Source organism: Uloborus diversus, chromosome 9, assembly GCF_026930045.1.
Source record: "Uloborus diversus isolate 005 chromosome 9, Udiv.v.3.1, whole genome shotgun sequence".
NCBI lineage: Eukaryota > Metazoa > Arthropoda > Arachnida > Araneae > Uloboridae > Uloborus > Uloborus diversus.
Window position 1 is genome coordinate 56,071,388 of NC_072739.1, and position 18,143 is coordinate 56,089,530.

Below are 18,143 nucleotides of genomic sequence, written 5' to 3' on the forward strand. Positions count from 1 at the left end.
TTTACAAGCAGCTTTTGAAATATGTAGAAATTACAATATTTAATTGATACATGATACAGTAAACAGACACATCATTATCAATTTTTTCAGGAGGGTCAGAGGCACATATTCAATTATAAGGAAAAACAACAAAAGCCACACCCACTTATAAACTATATATGGGTTTAGGACATGTACTAAATTCATAGTATAAGGAAAAACAAGTCACAAAAAGCCTCCTCTATATATATGTGGGGAGGGAACAATTACCTCCCCCCAGTTCCACCTAAATGACATGCTTGATAGTAATATATGACTGAATGGCTACTTTATTTTATAACATATAAATATATATATATCGAATCAATAACGTAACATTAGAAAATTTCTGAATATTTTAAATATTGTTTTGGAAAAAAGAAATGGCTTCATGAATAATGTTTAACTGGTGGGTTATTTTATAGTTTTTCTAGCCAGTAGACAATATATCTGCACAACTTCAATGTCACTCATATTATTTGTTTTGACTAACACATAGGATTTTTTCGATGATTTATTGAAAATGTTTTGAGCAACAGCTTGGCTATGCAACTATGTTTTTTTAGAAGAAAGTTATGAAAGCTTGTTCTCTGTTCTCATTACTTTGTTTTTAAATAGTTCATGGGTTAAATTTGAAGGAATATATTTATTGTTTATATATTAATGAATGATTAGTGATTATATATAATGCTGTAATACAATTTTTGAAATCTTTGTTTGAACTATAACGTGATGCATTGCAACATTGTGCTGTGGGGTTATTGATACCTCACAATGTAAGAATTAATACATTGTAAAGCTATGTAGACACTCAAACCAAAATATTATACAACTCTCATATTTCAATTAAAAAAACTTTAAACATAATTATTACTTTCAAACTATTACTAAGGAATCAAACGCTGAAAACTGCAAGTCTTTACAGTTGAAACTCCTTAACACAGAATTCCTAGGACCCTGATAATTAGTTCATGTTAACAGATTTTAAATTAACCAATAAATTATCGAGCGATTGCTAACTCATGGGATCAAATGCATGTTACGGGACATTTTCACATCGATGAGTTACGCATTAGCGACATTTGACTGTATTATGTATAGAAACATTAAGTGTCTTTTTTATCCCCATAATAAGACAAGAAATATTCTTATGATTACGTTCAAAGATAGAAGAGCAACGATGTGTACACAATATTCCTATTTTTCTATTTTGTTAAGCAAGTAAATTGATACAAAAGTAAGAAGTCTACTGTCTGAACAAAGTGGCATCCATGAAAGTGAGTAATTGAATCTAAAACTTTTGATTTTGGACTGTGAAAATATTCCTCTATGAAAGAACTGAACTTATAGCGGTGAATCATATGCTATTGACTGTCCTTGAAAAAGAACTTCTGCGAAAGTGATTTATGTTCAAGCAGATGTTTCATCAGTGACTTCTTCTGCAGTACATATATTTACATTGAAATAAGAAGATGATTGATACCGAAAAAACTGATACCATAAGAACTGAAATGGGAGCAATTACTGTTATAAATTTAAGAAAGAACTAATAAAAGAAGGTTGTTTACTACAGCTGTTAATCAGTTTTTCCTGCTTCATGAAAATAAGGAAGTGTATAATGTTTTAGCAAAGTTCCAGAAATTACCAGAAAAAGCCTAGTGTGATGAAGAGTTTAAAGAATTGATAGCATTATCTGACGAAGAATATGATGCAATCGAATCATACAGAGATTGATTTATTGAGGTAAGAGTGTTGTAGGAAAGACATTATAATAATCACAATGATTGTACTTCCACCTCTTCTGGTAGAAAATCTCTGGACAATTTTAAGCTGCCTAAGTTAACACTTAAAGAGTTCAATCTTCCTCCTAAAAATTGGGTCGCATCTTGGGGTTAGTTCAGTCGAATTCATGATGATGAAGATATGAGAGAAGAGGATAAATTTCAGTACATCATAAACTCATTAAAAATCAAAACCAAAGCCAGAGACATTGTCGATATTTATCCACCTTCAAAAGAAAACTAAGAAGAGCTTAACTTGAGTGCAGTTACGACAAATGTATTAAAATATTTGAAAACAGCATTTCAACTTACCTATATACAATTTCATTATCAGCATTTTCATCAAAAGCATAATCAAATCTGAATAACTGGTTTTCTAAATATTTTGTTAAATCTACTTTATGCCTTGGTTCATGGACAACAATATGTTCTTTGTTGGGAACAGTAATAACATCTACTTCTTTTCGTACAGCTTCTACATAGGGAGAAAAAACAATTTTAAATCATTCAACTTTCGTTTTAGAACAATTAAAATTGATGATCCCTCTCCCACCTAGCAAAACATGAGGTTACCTTTTTTGTTCATAGGCCTTTTACGCACAGCAACACAAATTTGGAGAGGTTGAATAGGGTCTGTTATACTAATAGGTTTGTAGTCTATTTGACTGCAATACTCTCTAAAAAAAAAGTAAAAGATTTTTTTTCAAAAAATATTAATGTAAAAGGAAATTAGTTCCTCAAAAAACATATGTCAACAGGGAGAGATTCATATATAGACAAAATACAGAATAGTCAACAGCGAAAAACTAATAATGAAACACACTTCGGAAAAATTCAAGTATTGTTTTTTATCATATCAATTCAAATTTGTATCCAAGTTTTACAGGTAAAAATACAATCTGATAAGATGGTAGAAAGAGGAAATACAGTAGAGTACCTTTGTAACGCCGACCTATATAACACAATTCTCTATAAACCGCACAACTTTTCAGAAGTAAACAACAGGTTTTTAAGTTTAAAAAATTCCTTTGTTTTACCTTGCTAACATGAAAATTGTTAGGAAAATTGAATTTTGAAACAGTTTTTCATATTTCCAGCTTAATTCAAAGCTTTTAAATAAAAAATTTTATTCACAGTCAAGAGAAAATATCAGATGGCTCTTGAAAATGCAGCTGTTATGCAAACTATGAAGCTGGCAGAAGTGCAGGATAATTCACTTTCTTATAATTGCAAAGCATATCTATTTGTGAATGATTAGTTGTATAATTAGTGTTTTAATACTCATTGCAGATAGAACTAATTCTGAAGTGCTAATATATACATATTCTGAATATTAGTTTCAAAATTTGAAATCACCTACATAACGCCAAAACCTGTATAACGCAAAAGTTCTGGTCCCAAGGTGTGCGTTCTAACGGTCTTCTACTGTAAAAGTAAAACTAGGATCCAGAATTCAAATGCATAAGAAAATAATCACAATTTTAGTTTCAACAACTCCAAAAAATGCATATAAGGTAGAACTTTTATCTAGATACCATAGAAAATAACTGAAATACATAGTTGTAGTACATTTTTACATTTATGAAGACATTTTTTTAAAAATACAAACAGAAAATCCTTAAACTCACTTGATCATGCTCATGAATTCCCAGTTAGGATTACCCTCATTATTCATAAGGCCTTGTTGTTCAGCTTTCTTCTCAGCTTGTCTAGCTCTTCTCTCTTCACGTTGCTTCTTGATTTTATCCACTTCTTTTACAACATTTGAACAACGCCGAGCTGTAATTTTTAAACAAATATACAGTGTGGGCTACAGATATTTATACATGCCTGTACAGTATGAGACCCCAATTTCGAAATCCCTAAATCTGAGAGGACCCGAAATCTGAAACTGCTTTACTTAAATTTCAAAAAAAATAATTTAAAAAAAATCAGTTATAAAAGTTTAAAATTGTTAACAGTCAAATAACTACTTGTTGAAAACACAGAATTTTCGGTTCAGCTTTTTTAAAAACGTTTTTTTTGATACTATGTGTTTTGCGTAAATATACACTTTGCTGTAATTATGCAGCTATGTTTTAACATTCACATTTGGTTAACGTTTTTTTTTCTTTTCATAAGTATGCAATATGCCTATTTAACTAAACATTATTTACAGAATAAATATGATTGATTAATTGTAACGATTGGCACATTGCATAACAATAAAAAGCAACATCTGTGGACTATACACCACTGCAAATTATCTTCAACGTTTCTGTTTCAGCTTAATGAAATATACTTTCATTTAGATTGATCAAAAAATAAAAGAAATTCAGCGAGAACATTAGCAAAACCAGGAAAAAACTGACAAATACCGCACAACAGAAGATTTTTGGAGCAGGAATCCAAAATTTGTAAAGGTTCTTGATTCGAGCATTCCGGATTCCCATACTCTATATATATTACTATCTTCTACTAATGTTAGACACTATTTCCTGACTCCAGATACCTGTTATTTTTGCTTCATGATGCATGCATGATATGCTAAAAAAAGGAGAAGCATATTTTATCAAGTCCAATCCAGGATATATACATGATCAACCTCCACTTGGAAAACATAAGTGAAACGAGAAAAATGACCAGAAGTATTACACATACAAGGCTAGTTTTTGAGGTACAGGCAACGTGTGCCACTTCGGGCTAAATTTTGCTATCATAAATTAAAAATGGTTATTTTAAAAGATTTTTTTTAAAGGCCAAAGATTGTTTCTCTAATAAAATAGGAATTCTGCTCAAAACAATGTAACACCCTCTTCATCATAAATTTCCCATACCACTCTGATTCTTCTGCAAATTTTTTAAGTTTTACCCCCAGGATCTACATTCCGTAGCTTTGGGAGGAGTAGAGTTATAAATGCTACTTTGATTACACAAGAACACATACAGCAGAATACCAAATAGCCGAGTGAAAAGAAATGGAGAAAGGAGTCCTCATCACTTAACATTAAATTTAACTTTACGCTACAAACAACCATCGATTAACCGAATAGATAGATGCGCACACCGATTTCCGATTCAGACCGCTCGTTTTAAAGCTGGTTTATGATGCACTGCTACAGGGACTTTTGTGAGCACAATGAGCAAATTATTTCGAAATTTCCCCTTTAGTAGTGTGCCTTACTGTGATATATTTAAGTATTACTAAGAATCTTTCTAAAATGTAATATCCTTTTTTTCTTTTTTCTTTTTTAATGAAAAACTACCATAAGAAAAACTTGTTAAGTTCATTTGATGATATCGGCAAAATGATTCACATTTCTGAGGTTTTTTTATGAGAGGATACCTGTTTCTAAAGTAAAGGATATTTACAACTGACAAATCAAAAGGCTGCAGCAGTACAAAAAACGAAGAAAAAATGGGGAGGGATAAGGGGAGAGGACTTGTTTGGTATAGCTTCTTCAAGTAATGTGCAAATTTATGAGCAAAATTGTATGCATTACAGGGGCTAAAATTCAAAGTTTTCAGTGGAGTGACGACTCCCCCTCCAGTATTTTCACCTGCCACTTTGTTTTGAATCAAATTTAATTTCGAGTTTATTTCCCTGCTAACATACAAAAATATTTACAATTTGAAACATACAGCTGAAGTAACACTCCTAAATTCAACCTTAAAAAGGAAATATACAATGGGAAGTAAAGCAGCTAAATCAACTATTGAATTTTTTTTTTTTTCATCAAAATGAACTACCTCTAAGCAAAAAGCTAAAACAAATTTCCTGCAGTTCCTATCCGGCTTACTGCATGAAGGGTCACCAACGTAAATAACAGCAGGCAAGGTAGGTACATTTAACAAAAATCTTGCATTCGCAAAACATACAGATAAAATTAACTAATGTTCATTTTCAGAACTAAAAGTGAAAGTTGCAACTCAGTTGGCAGTTAAAAAGCAGGGCTGCAGAGTCCGACTGATTTTGGGATAAAGGAGTTGGAGGCTTTAAGATTCCAAAAAAGTCTGACATTCTCTTTCAGTCTGCAACTCCATTAGTGCTGCACAATCAGAGTCAGACTGAGTTTAGAGAAAAGGAGCCAGAGTCGAAGTCTATAATTTTTCCTCTGACCCCAGAGACATGGTAAAAAGTCTCTCAGCCAAGTTATGCTGGCAGCTTTTTAATCCTTGCAAGATTTGCATGTTATGAGTCCTTCTGGGAAACAAATTCTGCTTGCTGCCAGAATAACAAAGATGCTTAGCACATGGTTGAAGACCAAGACTCTGTGAATATATTTGTTAATATGATCCTTGAATTTAGCTTAGTTTCGGCATAATAACGCAAGCTAAAAAAGTGTTTTTTAGAAAATCTTTCCAGGTAATTTTTCAATTTTAATTTTTAAAATAAAATCCATTCCAAAAAACCAGAATTTTGAATCAGCGAAGTTTAGATTAGCAGAATTCTACTATACAGATAGAATAAGTCTGCATGCCCCAATTGGAAACTTTTACTTCCTGCTTTCATGATAAACGTTAAGGATACTCATTGTATCCATTTTTAAATAGAATTAAAACCATTAATTTTTATAAGCCTTCCACACAATATATTTTGCATTTCTTAATGAAATACTTTTATTTGTGCCCAGGGGCATCCCGAACATAAACTTTTGGGAGACCACAGTTTAAAAACATTAAAAATCAGAAACAAAACCTTCAAAATACAGGGAATCATGATACCTACAACAAAAATGAATAATACAATCCACGACAGATGAAAAAAAAATTGCTCATGTTTTTTTACTTAGACCCTACTAAAACCAAAAAAAATGTGATAGAATCTTAAATTTTCGTTTGATGGCGTTGAAACTTCCTGGGGTACTGGAGAGGGCTGTGATACATGTTGAACCCTAATTAGGATCTCTCGACGATACCCAGAATTTCTCGACCAACGTCCGTAGGTACAACCGCCCGTGGGTACAGCATCTTCCGTTACATTTGCTTATGCATTTTTTAATATTTAAATAATAACTAAACAACCTGACTTTTGCTGATGAGAGTGTGGTGGAGGAAAAAAAAACTATTATCATAAAAGTTGAAAAAATAGCCAAGCACGATTTAAGCATGATTTACTTCACTTATGAAATGTCTTAGTAGTCTAATAATATTTTCACCTTCAACTTTTATGATCAATTTGTAAATCACATCTTTAAGAAAAAAATAAATATACGAAATTACTACATTAATATTGCCCCTTTATAATCCCCCTTGCGACAAAGTTGTCAATCGAAGTATTTTAAGTTACTGTCATAGAGGTTGATTCTGTAGTCTTGAACTAAAAAGGAAGGAGATTTGAAGATGTTAAAACCAAAATGAAGGCGTTTGAAGGGCCCTTCAAATAAATATCCTGAATGAAGGATTTTTGGAGGAGTTTTGAAGGAGCGTACAAACACTGTTTATGTATGTTAAATTCAGAAAAAAAAATTGCAAATGAATAAGAAAAAGCGAAAGGATGATCGAAAATAGTGCCAGAAAAGACTTATCTTTTAAATAGAGACAAAAAGAGATTAGTTCAAAAAATCTACGAGAATAGCAAGCAACTCCAGTCTGCAATGCAGTGAGTTGGCAGTAACAAAGCTATCTAAAAAAAGTTAAACGGGGCGAGTCTAAAAGTCAAACCTTCAAAAGTAAGTGGCAAACAAAGTAAGCCCATTGCGGAAAATCGAGAGAATATCGAGGTACGTAAATTCATGGTTATGGTACCATATAATGATCAAAGCATATTTTCAAACACCCAATTTTTCTTTTTTTTTTTAAGTAAAAACTGAAGGAAAGTCATTGAATTTCTTTCCGTCCCGTCCTCCGTCTCGGAGATTTCGTCAAGACTGAAATCTGTCCTGAGACTGAAGGTCTTGCACCCATGGATATCATTAAAAAAAATTAATAAAAAACAGGCTTCAAATTTCCAAATGAATAGACAAAACTTGCCTAATAAGATGCCTAAGGAATTTTGGGAGCCCACTGTGACCTCTCATTCGGGCGGCTGGTTCTGCCATGGGAAAAAAATTAATAAAACGCACATGATATGGAAAGGAAATATTACTATCTACGCTTGTTTTTCAGGGAGAAATATAATGTCCCTTACCAAACCTTAAATCACAAATTCTATTCCTAAAAAATCTGATATTAAACAAAACTTACGTCCCGCAAGTTGAGGAGGCACAACTCCTTTTTGTATTGGTTGAAGCGGCCCCCCTCCTGAAGAAACTATAGGAGCAACAACCGGTGTAGGAGGTGGAGGACATTTGATTTCCATCTGTGTGTTCTCTAACTGAGCTTTCTTTGGTCTCAAGGGTAAGGAAGAACCTGCAGTGAAATAAAACATTTAGCTACAAATGTGTAAATACAAAATTAAAGCAGCAATAAATAATCTAGTCCTGATTGTTTAATTTCTGTTCATTTTTTAACAGATTCGAAGGCACAGCCTATTTTTGACATCTGAAATTTTGATGAAATTTGCGAACTATCTATTAAAATCCTGCATTAAAACAAAGGCTTTAGGATTAAAGTCTTAAAAATAAAATAACAGCTTCTCCGATCTTCTGAATAGAATTTTTTATAAGCAATAGTTTTAAAACAAGAAACTCTCAATGTACAACACAAAGAAACAAAAACATGAGTACAGTACTCTAGTTTTATCTTCACTTTTTGAAGTGGAGCCATATCAAGCTTAGGGACCACACATTGAGATGCTGGATTTTTCTAGCTACCAACACACTGTTTTCAGATGAGGTATATTTGACTTTAACTGTATTACGGCTATTCCAGAATGATAAGCCTAAAATAGGGGTGAAACTGCAATCTCTGGATTTTGTATTTGAGCTGGTCACTATTAACTTGTTACGGCTATTCAACACTAACAAGCCCAAAACAGCACAACACTGTGACATGCCACAGATTCTTGATAAAGCCTGCAGATTATTTTCTAGTTTTGAGAGGAAAAAAAACTTAAAATTTAAAAGAAAGAATTAAATTTCATCTAGTTAAAATTTGTACTAGAGACGTACCAAGTAGCACTTTGGCCAAGTTGCCGAGTACTCGGCCGAGTTACCAAATACCAATTATGTTTTAAGAAGAACCACCGACACACATGTGATGAATTTTGAATTTATTGGAATAGTAGTATGCAGTGCTCGAAATTAGCGGTCGTTAGTCGTATTTTGCAACTGTAAATTTCATTTTGACGACCGCGATTTGAAACGTAGTCGTCACTGTGACGCCTAGCTTTCCCCCCCTACTAAGCTTTCACTTTCGGAAGATTTGTCTCCAAAAACATCTGCGTGCATTGCGATCGCGGAAAATTTCCTGGAAGTATCGCTTTCAGTCGGAAAAGCTTGAACAATTCCCCCCCCCCCACCTTCGCCCGCGAACTGTAGCAGCCAATGTCATTGCAAGCACACCCCTCCATTCCTCCTCTTTCTGGAGTAATCTTTTCTCCCCTTTGTTCCCTTAGTGTTGTGTACCCCCGATCGCCCCACCCCTCCAAAACCGGACTCATCTCAGGGTTGTTTGAGTAGATGGTCTGATCTTTTTCATGTTTCAAGTTCGACCCCCCATCGTAACACGAACGCACAGCGAGCACGAGGATTCCTTTTTTTTTCGCACAGGATTTCGCTCATCTTTTTTTCTTTCTTTTTTTTTTTAATCATCGCTACCATCATTTTTTATTTGTTAAAAATATGAGTAAACGTAACTTAAAGTCATATTTTACGCCACTAAATACTAGCGGAAATAAACGGCCAAGAATTGCCAATGAAGTCGAAATAGAAAAAAATAATGACGAAGTAGATGCGACTTCTAAATGTACATGGAAAAGTGTCAACGCTGCAACTTTCATCAAGTGGCAAAAGCATTTTCCGTGGTTGGAAAGAAAGGGTGCAGACCTGATGGTATGTAAAGTCTGTAAAGATTTTGGAAAAAAAGAAGATACTGGATTCATCGATGGTTGTCCTACTGCAAGATTCGAAACAATAAGTAGTTTTCTTGTTGATTAGTGCAGGCGGTTCATTCGCTTTTTTTTATTTTTATTATTATTTTTAAAGATATTTATTAAATTGCGCTCAATTGTTTTTCAAAACACATCATAAATGCAATTTTCAATACTGAACACGTTCTTCTCGGAATAATAGTTCTGGTGTTTGATATTGCAATCGTTTTGCATCTTGCCGATATTATAATACTTTTAAAATATAGAAGTTATTTTTACATATGCTACGATTAGGTTAGCTTTTTTTCTTTTTTATTTTAATTTATAACATATTATTTTTTCAATACATGCGGACAATGAACACGTGCTTTGCGGGAAGTTTATTTTCGCTTTTGACCTTTCAATCCTTTTGAATCTTGTAAATATATTAATATTATTTGGCAATTGGACACATGCCACTTCAGATTAACCTGTTTTCGGCGTTTGTTTTTCTTTTTGATGAATAAATGTATTTTCGAAATCATTCCAACACTAAACTTTTACTTTGTGGAAAATTGCGTATTGTGTTCGAGATTGCAATCCTTTTGCATCTTGTCACTGTTTTAATACTTTTAAAATCTAGAAGTTATTTTTACATATGCTACCTTTAGGTTAACTTATTTTCTTCTTTATTTTAATTTATAATATATTATTTTTTTCAAAACATGCGGACAATGAGCACGTGCTTTGTGAGAAATTTATTCTCGTTTTGGACCTTTCAATCCTTTTGCATCTTGTAAGTAAATATATTAATATTTTGACAATTAGTGGCATGTCACTCAGATTAACTTATTTTCTGCGTTTGTTTTTTTTTTAAATGAATAAAAAATTTTTAAAATCATTCCAACACTAAACTTGTTTTTACTTAGTGGAACATTGCGTATCGTGTTCGAGATTGCAATCCTTTTGCATCTTGTCAATGTTTTAATACTTTTAAAATCTAGAATTTGTTTTTACATATACTACCTTTAGGTTAGCCTATTTTCTTTTTTATTTTTATTCATAATATATTATTCTTTTCAAAACATGCGGACAATGAGCACGTGCTTTGCGGGAAGTGTATTCTCGCTTTTGACCTTCTTCAATCCTTTTCCATCTTGTAAATATATTAATATTTTTTGACAATTAGTCGCATGCCACTTCAGATTAACTTATTTTCTGAGTTTGTTTTTCTTTTTAATGAATAAATTTATTCTCGAAATCATTCCAACACTAAACTTGTACTTTGTGGAAAATTGCGTATCGTGTTCAAGATTGCAATCCTTTTGCATCTTGTCAATATTTTTAATACTTTTAAAATCTAGAATTTGTTTTTTTTTTTTTTTTTTGGTTTTATGTCACTAAATTAAGTTAATAGTAATTATGGTACTTGTATAAACTTAGCAGGTGATTTCAAAATGCATTATTTTAATGCATTGTACATATATATCAGCTTGTTTGCATGCATATTATAGTTTAGTATAAATTTCAGCATGTTATTGAACGCATTTGCAACTTGCAACCAAGTAAAGCATAACGGCACCTAAGAAAAAAATATTGGTTGCCAATGGCACCTAAGTAGCTGATGCTAATTTCGACCTCTGGTAGTATGGACCTCCTTGTCCATATAACAGTTTTTAAAACTAAATTCCTGCTGAAATTTAATTACGCATTATATAAACAATTTTGTTTGTGTCAAAAATTTTACAAAAAATTATTTTTAAATTTAAAAATAAATAAATAAAAGGTATGATTAATCAAGTTGGAATTAAAACAAATTACAGTAAAATCCCTCTAATGCAGACACTAACAGGACAATTTTTTTTGTCCGCAATAGAGAGGTGTCCGCAGGACAGGGGTTTAATAATGTTATTTGCATTGGAAATGGAGAATTAAAAATTGTCCACATAAGAGGGCCTTTGAGGGGTGTCCATTGGGAGGGTTTTCACTGTATACCAATCAATCATAGTTTTAGTTCGCCAAGTATAAATAATTTTTAAAAGCAGAAAAACTAATGTGTAGAAACACTGCAGACACGTGTTTCTGCCCCCCCCCCTTACAAGAAACGTCTTTCTCAGTGCATAACATGTGAGCTAAAGAATGTAAAGACATTCGACAAAAAAAATCTGACTTTTGTTGGATGCCCTTTAAATCCACGAGCTCCCATTTTGTGCATTGAAAAAGGAATTCCTTATAACGCCAAAACACGTGTCTGCAGTGTTCCTGCACGGTGCTTTTAACGTTGTTTTTTTCCTTTCATTTTTTTAGCAAAGGTATTTTTATATTTTTCATAACTAATTTTTTATTTGTAGCAAAAATCCATTTTTAATTTAAAAATTCCATATTTTCTGAACTTACCTTTTTTGCATAATTTTTAATAAATAAGTTTTATTAACTTTGGGGACATTAAAATAAAGATTTATTCCATTGAAGCATTACAAACTTCATTCAGGGATCTGTCTAGGATTTTTCCCAGGGTCCGTTTTTTGTGAAAAATCAAATTATTTTGTGAAAAATGAATTAATTTTGTGAAAAATGAGTTAATTTTATGAAAAATCAGATAATTTTGCAAAAAAAAATAATTAAAACGAAATTATAGAATTTAGAGAGGGCACAAACTGCATCATTTAAACTTAAAGTTGAGTGTTTTCCTCTTCTATGTTGAAAATATCATTCTGAGGTGTTTTTCTAGTATTTGGCGAAGGGGGGGGGGGGGCATCGCTCTCTCAAGTAGTAATATTTATCTACCATTCTACATTGTGTTAAATTATACTAGAAATGTTTCTCTACAGTATTTAAAATGATTGTAACAAAAAATAAATAAAATTCAGACAAAGGGGTTCAGCATTTAACTTTTTGACCCAAGACACTCTTAAAAAGCACAGAATTTCGTTTAAAACGTATACATTTCGTGATTTTAACAAAAATAAAAAGAGATTTTATTTGTTTACCTCTTAACAAAGCGTACTAAACATCAAAAATTCGAAAAATCGGATTCCCATAGCGAATGCAAAGAGATCGCAATTCTCAAAGTGAAGGAATCAAAAATATAAAAACGGCTTGTAAAAGAAATATTTTTGATAAAGTTATTTTAAAATTGCATTTTAGAGTCCTGTGATAAACATATCATTAATATCTGTGGACACAGTTGAAGCAAAAAAAAAAAAACAGATTCAGCATTTTAATTTTTGACTCATAAAAGAAAATGGAATTTTGCTTTAAAAACTTGAAATAAGAGCTCTAACAAAAATAAAGAGACTTTTCATTTATTTGCATCCTAATAAAGCGAAGTTATCTTGAAAAAAGAACAAAATATGATTCTCATATCGGATGTTAAGATTATTCTGAAAAATGCACACATCTAAAGAAAAAAACGGCAAGTAAAAGACCTTATTTAAAGTTAATCATCCTTGTTAGCATCGAAAAATCAAACCCATATAATTTTCTTCCAAAATAACAGTTAAACATCACACCGCAAATATTGAAAGCTGGTCAAATGATGAGAATATTTTCTAATGAAGTCATTATAAAGGTTTAACGCCAGACACTAAATGGCAATAATTTTGAAGTTGGTAACCCTCTCTGAAGCGATCATATTTTTTCTCCGCCCTTACTATCCCTTTGCAGTTCTAAGTTCATTTCGCTGATATAAATTATTATTATTAGTGTTTATTAAATCAGGAGCGGGGAGAAAAGTGCTTACCAACACCTTTTCAGAAAAGTTTACAACAACACCGCTGCTAATTAGCTGTGATAAAACAAACTAACAAAATTATTTAAAACTAAACTTATTTTCAGCTGTTAATTTCTTTCCAAGAAACAAACAACAAGCATTATATTTATTTGGCAGTAGCAATTATTTATCGCTTGCAGGAGCAACACAAGAGTGCCGATTTTTTTTTTCTTTGCAAAATTAGCAGATTTTGTATAAGCTGATCCCTCTAATTTGATTTTAAAAAAGGTTCCAAAAATTATCCGTTTAATATGCGTTATTTTGCTTTCAGATTTGCTCTTTCAATAAACAATTTGTGAAAGATCCGATCTTGTTTATCAGAATTTTGTGAAGGGTCCGTTTTGGTTGATTTGGATTTTGTGAAAGGTCCGTTTTGGTTGATCGGAATTTTGTGAAGGGTCCGTTAACGGACCCAATTATCCTCTGGCCAGACCCCTGTCATTATTCTCAAAATTTAAATTTGACTTATAAATTGTAAATGATTACAGAATATAATGCTTGCTTTTTTTATAAATTTTATCTGTCTTGGACAATATTCAATTTTTTGCAACTACTCGGTATTGGCCGAGCATCCAATCAGAATTTTAATACCGAGTAGTTACCGAGTATTCAGTACGTCTCTAATTTGTACCATATTTCTCAGATATGAAAACAATTTTTTGAAGATTTCAGTATATGATATATTGAAGAAATTTTTTATGATTTATTTTTGCACTAATACATATTCAAAAAGGAAAAAACACATTAATGAGAGCACAGAAAAAAAAATCAATTAATTCTCAAGCATTGCTAAAAAAGTTTAGTGGAAGCAAGTGCAAAAGGTTGAAGTAGAAGTAAATAGTATGCTGATTTTAACTGCAAAAAGATAAATAAAATAAGTTATTTTGCATTTTTCACATAATAAAATTATTATTATTATTATTATTTCGTCTTTTCTCAATAAAGATTGAAAATTTAAAATTGCAAGCTAAGCATCAGGTAGCAAAGTGTTGACCGATTTTTACCTGAATTACTCTTGTTATGCTTCTGAACATCAGTGCGGAAAGCATCTAATAAAAGATTGAAATTGTAAACTAAGACATTTTATTTCCTCTATTCTAAAATATACTACTAGAAAACTAAAATCAAAAGCATTCAATATTTCTTTTCTAAAAGCTTCTGAATCTAAAGGATGCAAATTTTTGAAGTTCAGTTCAATGTTTCTGAAAAGGCATTTTTCTCCCCGTGCATGATTTAAACAACAATACGTAATATACAAGGTGATTATAATTAAAGTTCCATTTTCAAAACGCTGTAAAAATAAAACCACTGGTCAGAATGACATCAATCTTCAACGGAATATTATCGAAGAAGGGGGGGGGGGGGGAACTTGATGGCAGAAGAAAAATAAATAGTTGGAAATTTTAGCAATAGATGGCGCTGTAAGCATAATTTAATAGTGGTCTACAAATGACAAATAAATCATAAAATATTACCTAAGGTGTAAACTATACGTTAAAACACTGTACTACTCAGCGTGCACGAGGGTACAGGTGTGATACTGTTAGTTAAGTAAGCCCATCCAACACAGCAAGGTCATATCACATCGGATGGGAAAAATCGGTTTTTAATTGTCCTGAGGCCGAAAACCGCATCAAAAGCATCAGTAAAAATAAAATCGGTCTTTAATTTTCGTGAGACTGGCGCAAAAGATGTTCAATATGATGTACCCCGTTTTCTGTAACAAGTTGAAATCGAGAAACAGCATGTTCCACGACTGATTGAAGTGTTTCTGGGGTCACGTTTAGAATGTGTTGCGCAATGCATGCCTTCAGTTCAGCAAAGTTTGCAATCGGAGCACTGAATACAATAGCTCTCAGACAGCCCCATATCCAGAAGTCACACGGGTTAAGATCAGGTGATCGGGACAGTCAGGTCTTTCATTGAGACTATTATTCATCTATTGCTAAAAATTCCAACTATTTATTTTTCTTTTGCCATACGTTTTCCCCCTTCTTCGATAATATTTCATTGAAATTTGAGGTCATTCTGACCAGTGGTTTTATTTTTACAGCGTTTTGAAAGTGGAACTTTAATTATAATCACCCTGTATATTAGCAAAATGAACTTAGAACAAATGGATAGTAGGGATGGAGAAAAAATGGATTGCTTCAGATAGGGTTACGAGCTTTAAAATTATCGCCACTTTGCGTCTGGCGTTAAACCTTTATAGTTACTTGATTAGAAAATATTCTCTTTACCAGCTTGGCAATATTTATGTTTTTAAGGTGCGATGTTTGAATATTATTTTGGTGGAAAATGAAATAAATGCTGAATCGATGGTTAATAAAATTAAACCATCGATTCAGCATTTTAATTTTCGACTCGCAAAGGAAAATGAAATTCCACTTAAAAACTTGAAATAAGCATTGTAACAGAAATAGAGACTTTTCATTTATTTGCATCTTAATAAAACGAAGTTAGCTTGAAAAAAGAATAAAATATGATTCTCATATCGGATGTAAACAGATTGCATTTTTCAAAATGAAAGCATCAAAAGCATAAAAAAGGTAAATAAAAAGGTTTATTATTTTAATAATCGCTGTCAGCATCAAAAATTCATAACCATACAATTTCTCCGAAAATAATGTTCAAACATCACACCTTAAAAACGCAAATATTGCCAAGCCAGTAAAATGATGGGAATATTTTCTAATCAAGTCACTATAAAAGTTTAACGCCAGACGTGAAGTGGCGATAATTTTCAAGCTCGTAATCCTATCTGACACAATCCATTTTTTCCCCAGCCCTACTATCCATTTGCAGTTTAAGTCTATTTCGCTGATGTATATTATTTTTATTATTGTTTCTTAAATCATGGGGGGGGGGGGGAGAAAAGTGCCTTTTCAGAGAAGTTTATAACAACACTGCTGCAAAACAACTATGATAAAACAAACTGACTTTCAACTGTTAATTTCTGTTAAAGAGACTAACAACAAGCATTATATTTATTTGGCTTGCAAGAGCATCACAGGAGTGGGGATTTTTTTTTTTTTTTTTTTGCAAAATTAGCAGATTCTGTTTAAGTTGATTCCTCTAATTTAACTTGAAAAAAAGGTTGCAAAAATTATTGGTTTATACACGAAAATATGCATTATTTTGATTTCAGATTTGCTCTTTCAATAAGCAATTTGTGAAAGATCCATTTTGGTTTATCAGAATTTTGTGAAGGGTCCGTTTTAGTTGATCGGGATTTTGTGAAGGGCCCGTTAACGGATCCAAATTTCCTCTGGCCAGAACCCTGTAAGTCATTTCGTAAGATCTCAATTACAAGGGTAATCTTCTGTTTTTGAACACAATTTTTAACAAACATAGAAAGTCTCAAGAAAAGGTGGGAGTACAGGTGCAATAAGTTTGCTTATAATGGACGACATTTGTCATAGCCTTGATCAGGATCTCTCATCAAACAGTGCTACTGAAATGTTTTTTAAAGCATTTTGTTGTAATTAGCATGTTTAATTCAGAACATCATGAAAGTCATAAAGTTTCTTTTTTTTAAAGAATAAAGTAGCAATCCAAGTTTTTTCTACACCCTCTTATGTATAATGGTTTTACACATATATTTGAGGGTGAGTTGAATCATTTAAAATTATTTTACAACAGTTTTTATCATTGAATATAATTTTTACATCTATAAGCTTATTTGGTGGTGTAACAACTAATAAAATAGATACGATAAGGCTTAAACAATGAAAGAAGAAAAAAAAACTTACCTTTATTAGGAGTGAAAACTGTGTGCCTGTTGACCTAAAAAAGTAAAAGGTTTCACCTTTAAATTAAATTATGAAAGGAAACTTAAGTACTGAAATTGTGATTTGTAGCAGTTTTGAAACCAATCAAAAAGTGATTGCAAATGAAAAAAAAATCTGCATTAAAGAAGAAAATAATTGCACGGAAAAGCAATAGACACATTTGAACAGACTTTAGCAAATTTTAACATCTTACATAAATATTTCATTAGTACTGATTTAAAATGATAATGTCAAAATGGCACTATTAACTATGCACAAAGAACTTCTTCATGTGCACTGCAAAAAACCCCCTTCCTTAAAATAACAAAACGAATATAAAGGGTGTCTATTCCATGTTGGCAACATAGTATTTCTAGGCATTAAACTCTTGATGTGTTTTTAAAAAATCCCTAAAAGAGATAATATAGTTTTACATGTATTCAGAATTTGGAAGGGGAAGAGGTACATTTGCACAAGTTAATACATTTACTTTTTCAAAACAAAATTATGGCTTTTGGAGCAGTAGTTACGAACAAAGGTTTGAATATTTAGTTATAAGAAAAGAGGGTGAAAAAACAAAGATAAATTTTTATAAGAGAGCTCTTATTTTTAGGAGAAAGTAATGTTTTAGAAGCATATTTTAAGAAATTAAACTACTTTTCAATCATGAGATAGTCAACAAACTCATTACACAAAGAAAGCATTGTGAAAAAAAATCGGTAACGCATGCGTCACTTCAGTAACAAATGGTTTCTAATGTGCTACCAACATGAGGAATTTTTGATCTCTGAACAGAGTTGGCAAAAACACAGGTTTTTTTTTTTTTTTAAGCTCATGGACCAGGTTTCTTTTAAATAAAACCCCCCAAAAAA

At 31.9% G+C, this 18,143-nt stretch overlaps 1 protein-coding gene across 3 annotated transcripts in view; it reads right to left on the reverse strand.

Annotated features, from left to right (window-relative positions):
* The window catches only part of LOC129229230 (kinesin-like protein KIF2A), a 55,777-nt gene that overhangs the window by 28,472 nt on the left and 9,162 nt on the right, over nt 1–18,143 (reverse strand). For 2 of the 3 annotated variants that reach the window (XM_054863491.1, XM_054863492.1), the window contains exons 5-10: nt 17,254–17,287; nt 14,506–14,550; nt 7,965–8,129; nt 3,428–3,578; nt 2,373–2,476; nt 2,112–2,274 (exon numbers count right to left, since the gene is read on the reverse strand). In XM_054863491.1, the coding sequence (XP_054719466.1) occupies nt 2,112–2,274; nt 2,373–2,476; nt 3,428–3,578; nt 7,965–8,129; nt 14,506–14,550; nt 17,254–17,287 (662 nt within the window). The remainder of the gene's footprint in view (nt 1–2,111; nt 2,275–2,372; nt 2,477–3,427; nt 3,579–7,964; nt 8,130–14,505; nt 14,551–17,253; nt 17,288–18,143) is intronic. The other variant, XM_054863493.1, reaches the window with a different exon arrangement.